The sequence below is a fragment of the Eptatretus burgeri genome, unplaced genomic scaffold, assembly GCF_056783735.1.
Source record: "Eptatretus burgeri isolate ZD-2024b unplaced genomic scaffold, Ebu_testis_v1 Ebu_testis_scaffold_38, whole genome shotgun sequence".
Classification (NCBI taxonomy): domain Eukaryota; kingdom Metazoa; phylum Chordata; class Myxini; order Myxiniformes; family Myxinidae; genus Eptatretus; species Eptatretus burgeri.
The window spans coordinates 644-12500 of NW_028221988.1; the positions used below are offsets into that span (position 1 = coordinate 644).

The 11857-nt window shown below is 42.6% G+C and overlaps 1 protein-coding gene and 1 pseudogene across 7 annotated transcripts in view; both read right to left on the minus strand.

Moving 5' to 3' along the window:
• Positions 1-328: 328 nt before the first annotated feature.
• The window catches only part of LOC147007717 (serine/threonine-protein kinase MARK1-like), a 55684-nt gene continuing 44155 nt past the window's right edge, over positions 329-11857 (minus strand). For 5 of the 7 annotated variants that reach the window (XM_085866539.1, XM_085866541.1, XM_085866540.1 and 2 more), the window contains 6 exons: positions 7505-7578; positions 7307-7363; positions 5159-5395; positions 4498-4617; positions 4198-4315; positions 3447-4121 (listed from right to left, as the gene is read on the minus strand). In XM_085866539.1, coding sequence (XP_085722665.1) covers positions 3763-4121; positions 4198-4315; positions 4498-4617; positions 5159-5395; positions 7307-7363; positions 7505-7578 — 965 coding nt within the window. In that variant the 3' untranslated portion in view covers positions 3447-3762. Of the gene's footprint in view, positions 638-1047; positions 1140-1324; positions 2005-3446; positions 4122-4197; positions 4316-4497; positions 4618-5158; positions 5396-7306; positions 7364-7504; positions 7579-11857 lie in introns of those variants that run through there. The other 2 variants (XR_015053959.1, XM_085866544.1) reach the window with 2 other exon arrangements.
• LOC147007718 (uncharacterized) overlaps positions 10158-11857 on the minus strand; it is a 4975-nt pseudogene continuing 3275 nt past the window's right edge.

Consider the following 11857-nt stretch of genomic DNA (forward strand, 5'->3'; position numbering starts at 1 on the left):
AGAGGTAGGCTTTGGCACTTAAAAATTCACATGCTGAATATATTACCCACAAGCAAATACCACCTGTAAAGAGAGGGGGCAGAGAGATGGGGGGCAAGAGGTGGGGAGAGGGATGGAGAGGGAGAGAGAGACAGAGAGGGTTTGGGGCCAGAGAGGGTAGGGAAGGGGATGGAGGGGTGGGGGTGGGAGAGGAGTGTGCAGAAGGAAAGAGAGAGAGAGACAAGTGGGAGACAGGAAATAAGACCAAGGCTTACCTTGCTGTGTTTAACCCCCTGGGGATCTTTGACTGGTCGAGGGTTAAACATGACCATCATCGCCGCGCCTCAACACAAAGTGCCATTTCCTGTGTGTTTTGTATTTTACGGCGATGGCCCCACTTCACACAGGGGCGACAAAGGTTTCATAGGCTTGAACTGTGTCCTCCTGAACCAGATAGAATGGACAACCGACTGAAGTACAGCACTCACTGACTGTGAGATCGGAGGTATGGGGGGGGGGGCAGAATGCAGTCATTGTTGCTGTTTCCTTCTGGTCTTGCTTTCTGCTGTTGAGGCAAGGTTGCCCTGGATGCAGCTTTCGCAAATTGTTTTTGGGCAAGTACGCTTCTTGTACATTTCCTTCTTTTGGTGGGAGCCATCTTCCAACAAAATAAAGGAGGGAGACGGGTGGGGGGGGGGAAGGGGTGCGAGGGAGAGAGTGAGGGAGGGACAGAGGGACAGAGGGAGAGAGTGACATAGGCATTGGCAGAGAGAAAATGTTGTGCGTTATGAACGAGAAATACACACACACACACACACACACACACACACACACACACACACACACACACACACACACACACACACACACACACACACACACACACACACACACAGACACACAGACACACACACACAGACACACACACACACACACACAGACACACACTCCCTTTTGACCTTGAATGTGACCAAATTCAGAGAAAGAGGAATGGGTGTTCGCCCATTTCTCTTTGATTGTCTCAACTCCTTTTTCACACCATTGATGTGTGCATATGCATCCACATACCTCTTAATATCCTCCTCATGTTTCTCCAGGTTGTCACACCACCTCTCCAGCTCACCGCACATCTCTGCAGCCGCCAGTGTCCCGTGCCGTGTCTGTAAGTCCCATTAACATCAGACCTTGTTGCTTCAACATGCATGTTCAAGCTTACATGATCGAGCAGTGTCCGTAGGTGAGTGAGAGTGAGTGAGTCTATAAATACTTAATTCATTATGGCTTGAACTAAACACACGATTTTGATGAAACTTCAACCACAACCTTCATCACCGATGACCACAACCGATGAAAAGGCCTGAGATAACCGGTGCATAACTGCTTGTTGAGGCATGGGTTTCAACCGCTCCATTCATCAGCTTCATTGTGTCCGATGATATCCTCACCAACTTCTCTTTAAACTCACATCGTATACGTCACCAACATAAATATGATTCTTCATCCTTTTCTCTAAAAGTGAGGTTGAGGCTCAGCTAAAAGCAACGATTCTGTGCAACATGTCAAACATTATAAGATCGCTCATACACGAAAACATTTTGATGGATGTAATTCCTGTTGATCAGGGGACAATGTATGATGTCAAAGAACTTTGTTTCTGAAGGCACCATTCCACACATGTACAAAAAAGTGTCAGGGCAAAAAGACTGGTACCCATTCAAATAAAAATGAGGATCATGTGTGCATCATATGATGGAAGCTTTTTATTCCGTGAGGGATAAAGTCTTGAAGAGAAAAAGTGAACGTCTGAATTTGGGGTTTTCCATTTGTTGTGAACAAAATTGTCATTTGTGGATAAAGTGAATCTTGAAGCGGACGAGATCATTACAAAAGAGCTGGTGCCATGCACTGTTACACAAGATGTCCTTTTGTGTCACTTACCTCACTGTTCATGTCATTTCAGATCTGAGAATGGTCACATAGTTCTGTGGATGATTGGGTTCATGTTCTTCTTTTTGGGGATTTTCTCTGCAAAGTGTGAAAACAGGTTACACGTGCACTGAATCGTATAAACCAACTTTGTGTACTTTTTCGCATTCATATACATTTACTTGTGTCAAACGGCACCCGAGTCGGACCGAACAAACCAAACAGCGCTTGTGATCAGTGAGAATCGTGAAATGATGATGTCCTGGTCAGTCTCTGTTCCATCTCCTGAAAGCCAACCACATGTGGAAATTGCAGCCAACAAAAGCATGCACATATAATGGAGATAACACACACACACACACACACACACACACACACACACACACACACACACACACACACACACACACACACACACACACACACACACACACACACACACACACACACACACACACCTCCTGGAATAGTGACCATCATCCCCTGTGCCACACCAGCACTTGCTGATCAACAGAAGGTGCCTCTGCCATATCTACTCTACTCATTACCAGGTTATAAGATCTTTAAGTTGCAGATGGCAGGATAGATCTCAAAATAAATTAAAAATTACCCCCGTGTGGTGGTGACGGTCATCTCTGTGATGTTTTTTTACGATCATAATCGATGAACCGTTGCCAGATATCTCCTAAAATGACAGACGAGATAGGTTTTGAAAATGGCCACTTTCACAAATTTCATGACCTTGACCCTGACTTCGAATCTGGGAAAAATATGTCGTTGGGCATCACTCATCGACCTCAACCCACATACCAAATTTCATCAAGATCGGAAGTAAAAAGTTTTATTTGTACCGGGAGGTTTTTTCCACCATCTTCCAGGTTATGTGGCAGCCAAACGGGACGGATATTCAAAAATCTGTCCGGTTAGATACACGATAATATTTTTTACGATCATAATCAATAAACAGTTGCTGAATGTCATGTAGAATGGCAGACGAGATAGGTTTTGAAAATGGCGATTTTTATAACTTACGTGACCTCGTGACCTTGACCCTGACCTTGAACCCGGAGAGAAGTTATATCGTTGTGCAACACTCATCGACCTCTACCCACATACTTAGTTTCATCAAGATCGGAAAGAAAAATTGTTGACGGACGGACGGACATCTGGTCCGGCTTCATTGGGTCATCTCGGTAGAGATGACCTAAAAAGGCGTCCTGACTTGGTTGCTGTCTGTAGGAACCCCTCCTCGCCCTAAAAACAAAACAAAACAGCTGCCACACTACGAACCACAGCATCAGTCAACCATCATAGCTTTAGATACGAGAAGTTCCAAACCTGCAACAAATAGTTCCAAACCCTCTGCTGTTTCCAAAAAAAAAAATCATCTATTTCTGATCCTCTCACCATTCCTCACCATGTACTCCTTGATAATCACCTATTTCATGTGTTTCTCTCTGGTGTGCTTCCAAATCTGATTTACACACAACTCCCTTCTTAAACTCCAAGGAACCAAAATGATTTCAGAAAAAAAATGACAATGGCTTCAGCACGATGCATTGTCACTACAAACAAAGGCAAAACGAATATGATGCAAACGAAGATGAGCATAGAAAGGGAGCATCCCCACCATTTAGTTACAATTCCCATGATTGCCAAGAGAAGAGAGTGAAAGTATAAAATGTGCTTCACATGCAGGTTCCACCATAAAGCCCACGGCCGTTTCAAAGGGGACGTTCAGTCGCTTGTCTGCATCTGCAACCATTCACTTGTGGATATGATCGTGCTCTTCGTACAGGGTAGGCCATTGTTTGCTCATCCAGATACCCTTTCCAAATTCCAGTTTTCTGCCGTACACTAACTGCGAAGAGTTTGATTTGTTTGCATCTCGTCTGCCATTCGGAAGGATGGGTATACAGGTGATGAAAAAGATGCACCACTCAGTTTAAAAAGTACAACCGCGTAGATAACCATACGGGACCTTTTGCACAATCGCAAAGCAACAAACACATGATATCTACCAGGAAACGACCAATCACCTGGCAAGCATCCAAAATTCATCACCTGTCTTTTCATGTTCTTGTCAGTACTCTGCTCTCCACTCGAACTTTTATCATCTTCCCGTTTTCGCTTTTCTTTCCGACTGTTCTCTGTCATTTCAATTTTGAGACCATTGCTTGGAACGCTGACTTGCCCACTTCTCTTTGGTGATTGCTCTGTTGTGAGGTTCACAAGAATTAGTTGATGTTTTAAACAGCGGAATGACAGCCAAGACAGAGCATCAATCGGTACCTTTGTATTTACGAAGACGTTTGCTTGGTGTTTCATCCACATCCACACTTAAAAAGTCATGTGAACGTTTCCTCGGCCCATGAGTCTCCTTGTTCATCCATGGATGCTCCAAGATCTCCTGCAAAGCAAAATAATTTGTTTTATCCATATCCGTAAAATTGCATGATCACCTCTCGACTCCATCTCATTTGATGATCAAGAACCGCTTACTCCACAAAAAGTGAACTTTTGCAGTCCTGGTTGAACCATTGTAAATTAAAATCAAACATACAAAGGAGAAGCAGCCAAATGATCACACACCTTCATTGAAATCCTCTTGGTTGGATCCATGCAGAGCATGGCTTTCAAAAGCGCAGTGCACTGGTGTCCAACAGAAGTGGGAGGATCATATTCATAGGGATAATTGAATGATGCCAGTTCCTGTAAAGAGATCGATCTGTTAATTCACCAATTCATTAACCGCTGTCCAAATCCACAGTTGGTGGAGCAATGAAGGTTAATTCACACACGAACCCACAGGATGCCAGTCCATGGCATATATCTTTGCTCTATCCTCTAAATGCTGAGCGTCCAACGAGGAATCAACATGTACCATTTTTAGTGTTTGCTATGAAACGACCAGGTTCACAATTTGTCTCGCCACCTTGCAGACTCTGAGTGGATAATCCAATTTTTACATTTTACATTCTAAATTTATACCAAGGATAAAACAACATGCAGTGAACAAATTGTACAATGCTGCTGCTTTCTCCATTGCAATGGTGACGTGCTCCCATAAAATCATCGTTTCTTCACAGTTACTGTTCTTTCATTGTAACGATTTCACTGACTTGGGCTGATGTTAAATCTGATGAGGATACTCGTAACTATGAATGACCATGACAGAGACATTCCCTTTGATCATCATGATGAAGATCATCGCGATGATTCGGACCATTGTGAGGAGGGAGAGAACACTCACCTCCATGATCTGCCACTGGAATGGGAAAGATCCCTGCATTACAGCATGCATGAGAATCCCAAGAGCCCACACGTCGACCGCAGGACCATTGTAGCCCTCGTCTCTGTACATCTCCGGAGCCATATATTCAGGTGTTCCACATCTTTCAAACAGGAGTGTGCCAGGTGTAAACACACGTGATAGCCCGAAGTCGGTGACCTTAAGGGTACCGAGGTCATCGTACATGATGTTCTCGAGCTGGTGGGAGGGGAAAGCAGACGAAGATAAGATCAAAGTGTGGAAGATATAAAGTTTGTATTTTCAGAAAGGAATCTTTTATACCTGCTTCACTCAACTCGCATCACCATTCCTTTTCAAAGCGCACTCTTTATTTTCTCTTTATCACATGAAATGTAATCACAAAAAAAAGTCATATCACCTGAACTGTAAATAAACACACCACAAGATCACATGGTTTGAGGACATTGAGTGAGACAAATACAACACTGAATGTTTTAACAAGAGTTACTTATTGCATGTACATTATCAACTCAAAACACAAAAATGTCTGACAGGGGAAAACTGATATCTCCACGTATGAGATCAATTGGACCATCATGCCTGTGGCATATCAATCCCCCCCCCCACCACTGTAACATAATCAAGCAATGCATGAGCCCAACTTAGGGAAGTGGGGGGGGGGGGAGGCCATGCAATTAAGTGAAGGTTATGTTAATACAGACAACATGTTGATGCTTTACAACACCCACAACCCACAACAGCAAAATATGATAGATTTTACATCATCTCTGACACCAAATCTGAACCTCTGCTCGTTCTCATGGGTATTGATGTTTGGAAATGGAGGTCGACACCAGTGTCACTGTTTCCCTTGTCAGCTGAGCTGCTTTCACCAACCTGTGCAGTGAACCTGACCGATCTGAACTGCACCAGGTGTCCTTTCCGCTCTCTACCGACACGGCTGAGCAGATCAAACCATGTGGAACTTGTGATATTACCTTCTGTTATGGCAATCTTTATAGGTCTTGCCCTTAATGGGATGCAAGACGATCGCAATGCCACTGTCTGTGAATCTGTGTGTGTGTGTGTGTGTGTGTGTGTGTGTGTGTGTGTGTGTGTGTGTGTGTGTGTGTGTGTGTGTGTGTGTGTGTGTGTGTGTGTGTGTGTGTGTGTGTATGTGTGTGTGTGTGTGTGTGCGCGCGCGTTTCCGCATCTCTATATTTTCACTTTGAAAATGTTTTTCTCTGCAACCGCCTGTCTGATCGATGCAAAACTTCAAACATCGGGGAGAGACTCCTGGTGGAGAATATTGTTGCTGCGAACTCTGACGTCATAGGTCACATGGTATGGCAGCCCCATAGGATTAAAGGGAAAAAAAACTCCACATCATTTTCTTCGAAAGCACTCAAGGAAAAAAAACTTGAAACTTCGCATATGTTCTCAACTCCCCATGGGGCACATTGGATGATGACGATGACGTCATCAATGAAGTGGTATTCCAGCAATAATTGAATAAATTGAAATCCTTATCCAAAAATGGTTTTCTCTGAAACGACTTGTCCAATCAATGTGAAACTTTAAACATGGGAGAGACTCCCCATGGAGAATATTTTATTGCTAACTATGATGTCATAGGTCACACGGTATGGCAGCCATGTTGGGTTAAAGGAATAAATTTGGACAATTTTCTCCAAAACTGCTCAACAAAGAAAATTGAAACTTGACATATGTCATCGCCCCATGCGATATGCAGTGTGTGGTGGAAAATAACTCAATTTACACAAGTTGGATCAGCATACCAAGGGAGAATGTTTAATTTCGTAGATACGGAGGAAGAACATTGAATGCTTAACATGTGTTGTTTTGTGTGTTTTGTGGAATAAAGTGTTTTACAGTGGCCGGATTGCAAATCCTGGCACCGACCTCCGAGAAAGGTCCCCAACTGGAAGAGGATGTCCACAGACACAGTTGGGCACCAGATATGGATGGCCGTTGGCTTACAAAGATCTCTGAAGGGTGAGTCACACTGTCATATCAATACCATTCACACATCCACATACAATGACAGAAACCTCTCCAAATCCTGGTCTTTAACTGATATCCTTCTCCGACTGCATGATCATCATGTTTTGTGTGGATTCATTTTACCTTTATGTCTCCGTGTGTAACGTTCCTGCTGTGCATGACGCTGAATGCAGAAGCCGCCTGGAAAGAAAGGACTGACTTAATGGGTGGTTACACAAATAGGAGTTTCCAAAAAAATCTTATTTTTTTTAAATATCCCGTTTTTAAACCACACGATAAACATCACAAATAACGAATTCCATCAACATCGGCTCAGCTCACCTGACGAATTAGGGGTCGCACCTGCTCCTCAGTCATGAGTGTACCTTTATCATTCATATAATGAAGCAGATCACCTGTGCAGATAATCAAACAGATACCATGAGTGACTCAAACCTTTCAGTGAAATCTACACATTCGCCAACAATCACGTGTAGCACTCGGGATTTTGGAGGATCACCGATGAGAGAGAAGAGTTTGTTGAGTGAAAAAGAGGGAAGAGTGGTTTGGGGGAATGGGTTGGATGGTCACACTCACTCTCCATGCTGAAATCACCAAAACAAAGACATGATTTATTTTTCAACATTGTGGCTTTACTTCTCAAAGGCCGTACAAGCTGTTACAAGTTACCACCACTTTCATGACTCCTGAAGCTTGTCTCCCTGGCTCCGTGATGAAGTTAACCACTTTCCAATAAATGGGGAACTTCATTATTTTATTAATGTGTAAAATTATTACCCTCGTCCGTTCAAAAAATCTTCTTCTCTGAAGTGGCTGAACAGATTGAGGCAAAACTTTACACGTCTTACCGTCTCTCCATGAGGAACAAAACGTTCACACACCTGACAGCATCGGTCACATGGTTTGGCAGCGATATTGGATTTACCCTGAAACCTATAAAAATCTTCTTCTCCAGAACAGCTGGACAAATCGAGGGGAAACTTCACACAAATGTTCCCTCAAACCATGTGTATACGAGTTTGTTAAGGCAAAATTGATCAGTCACATGGTTTGGCAGCCATTTTGGATTGAAGGAAAATACAAAAGAATGTTTTCTCTGGAACCGCTTAATCAATCGATGTGAAACTTCAGATTTATGATCTGGTAGTGATAGAGAATAAATGTTTTAAATTTCAACTTGATCGGACACGTGTTCTGGCAGCCGGAATTATTTTTTTATTTAATTTTGATATGAGTTTAAAAATAAATAAATAATAAATCTCACTTGGCTGTGCCTGAGGGGAGAGAAGTAGCAGCTGAAATGTGAATCCTCTCCAGGTTCCTCTTGATGACCTCATCTTTGCTTTTTCCTTGTTCGGATTCCTTCTGATTACTCCAATGCAGGACCATTCCTGTTTGGTCTTCCACTTGATTTGAATTAAATGTATTTTTATCCCATTCCAAATTCAATTGAATGATAATGAACGTCATGGGTCAGGGTCAGGTATCCGATCAAAGCGGGACGTCTTGGTACCGGTCATCATTGCCAGCAGTTATAAAGTGACAGTTGTCGTTATATCTGTTATTAATTATGTAACACACAATAACATACACCACACAAAACACACCACACAAAACGACACAAACACCACACAAAACAAGTTCTGGGGAGGTCCAGCAATATCTGATTACTCTTTTTCTTGTTTGTTTTCCAGGACATTCCTCTAAATTTCCCCATTGAAATTTCACCTGGAATCACATCATCATTAGTCCTGGCGCTGGGAGGGGGGGGGAGTTCGTGTCCATCAATCTTCTGCGGCGTTACCTTGGATTTTCTTGTTCTGGAAACCAAGACCTTCAAGAAAAGTTTGGGTAACACTTCCAAACCAAGTACGTTTTCTCTGCAGCCACGGCCAAACATTTACGGTTTCGCCCGTAGTTATCCAAATTGACGATATCGGAGTTCCTGGGAAAACGTCATAATCCCGCACACGGAAATGGTTTATTTTGCTCTGGTTTGATTTTTGGAGTGCATTTAACCAATTTCTATTGCGATTTGTTACACTAAATGCACAAAATATCCAGAAATTGCCATAATTTAGATAATTGTTTGTGACATCACTTCTGGTTTCAACAATACCATATTATATCGGGGTACTATTACCAGATATCGCTTCAAATGCCACCAATAAATATTATAACAACCTTGCAAGGTTGTTTGCAATCACTTTCTAAAGGAATTTAGGAATACAAACATGAGGAATTCATCTATAACTGTTAGTTTCGTATGAGTCGTAGCTTTAAACATGCTACATCACCCCCTAATGTTTGTGGATTAAGCTGGTTGACAATATTCATCTCTTTCAATAAATTACAATGACTGGTTGAGCTCTGATCTGATTATAGGCATATATGCAACAGCTTGCTGGTATTATACATTGAGAAAAACATTAACATGTTTATAAATGACAATTTATTCAAAACGTTCATGAATGTCACTTCCAATATGAAACATACTCGAAATTGCAGGAGTTACCATCATTATTTAAATATACCGAGAAATCCGCAGTTGTAGAATCATACAATCATCTAAAACAGTTGTTTAAACCAAGCAAAGTACGACAAAGATCATGTATTGAAATCTGATGATTAGATGCAAGTCAATGTAATGACAAAACTTGGTATCATATGCGAGCACAGTTCTGACAAGAGAGCAAGAAAGGAAGACATTTCTATCATCGCCTAATCAGTCCCACAAATTACAATTTGATAAAAGGAGTAGTGATAAACAGGTAATAACCATAATTTACCGAATAATTCCATTTCAAACAAAATGGGGAATTTCAATGTTCAGCAATTTCAACAAATGAATTTTACTGAGTGATAATGAATCGTACCCGGTAGTTACTAAAATTGTATAACCATAAATGGTAGACTAATTTCTTCATATAAATGGGAATTATAATTCTCGACAATCTCAAGCAGTGCTTTTATGCTACAAGTTAGCCTATATGAACAAACAATGGGATTTTGCAGGCATTGCGTGAGGTTTTCATTCAGCGACAGAACTTCCCACACTTAACCCCAGACATCCGGCATGAACATGTTGATTTGGCACACTTTTGGCAAGTCCAGGAGACAGACCAGCAGAAATCAAGATTTTTCCAAGAACTTACATGCATGAGGTGACCCTGATCATACACATATACATAATCTTCAGGCTTCACAGACTCTGTTTCTTGATCCAGATGGTTCTCCAGGGCGTGCATGATGGTATAAGCGGAATAAAACCCACGCTGAATGTGAGGATGTCGGCCCTGACAAGTCGGTGGTAGGTTGTACAGACAGCTGTTTTTGCTGCAGTGAAAGATCTCTGCTCTGAGGGTGACGAAATCGTCAGCGTCGCTTCCTCTTCTCAGCACTTTCACCAGATATCGTTCAGCATTGCGAGCTACGGCAGCCGATCGGAATGGGGATGTGGCAAAATGCTTGAGGAATCTCTTGGGATCCGCCTTTAGTGCAGCCTTCTTGGTACCAACTTTGCTGGTGATGTCGCATCCTGTAAGGCTGTAAAGAGCTGGCAGGACTGCACATAAATGTTGACCCAAGTTCTGGAAATGTATATGAAGTGGCACATATCGAGTTGTATCCCCCAGACCAGCTCGAACCCATAACTCCTCCAGGTTGTGTTGCAGAGACACTTGCATGTGATACAACAGAGCAACAATGACGTCGGTGTCATTGGAGACCACAACACACACGCTGTATCCGGAGTCCAGAGCATCAAGAATATGTATAAGGAGGCGAAGATCAGCTTCCTCAAATGTTGAATGGAGATGATCTACAACAGTCTCTGTGCCCTCATGAACCTTGATGCAATGAACGTCCTCGTCTTCTCTCGTCACTTGGCCGACCACAGTGGGGTAACGTCGAACAACTCGAGACGCATTTTCACGAAGATGAGAATAGATCAGCTTTTCTAGTTGAATCTTGTAACCATTTGAAGGCCAAAGGTTGCCATCTCTTTTGGCAGAGGTGTCCCTGGCTCGACGCAGCTGAGCTCGATTGGTGCAGTGTCAGTACGCCTTATTCTCTCACCGTCCTTAATTGAGCTGTCTTCAGAGTACATATCGAAAACACAGTCACATCGCCCAAACTCATGGTATACATCTGTAAATGATGAAAAGGCCGTAACTAATTCTTGAAAAGTTGCCAGTCTGGTTCATCGAACTTTGCGAACATTAGCCGTAACGTCAATAATGAAGTTTGAGTTTCTCTGATGCTTGTATCAGTAGTTGTCAGGTTTCAGGAAAGTCTCCAACTCTTTGAGAAGTTGGCTTTTATCAGGCTTGGTCATCAGTCCCTCCTCGTCAAAAAGGAGTGGGGAGGGTACAACATGGTAAAGTAGTAAAGTTTCTGAAGTGAGTCCACGGTCACGGGCGATCTCGAAGTTTTTGACAGCTCTGTTGTGCTCCTTGATTGTCTTTTTGAGAGTCTTCTGTGGCGTACTGCGGATCGTTTTCATGGATTTGGAAGAAGAACGATGGATTACTGGACTCAGTCTGGTAGGTTTGTCGATAAATCGCTCTTGCCTAAACATGATATATTTCGCCTTTCCCTTTGAGATGCAGTTCATCATGTCCTCGCGAATATCATCTGTCATAATCTCTCTGGTGAAAAAATTGTGAAGAAGGG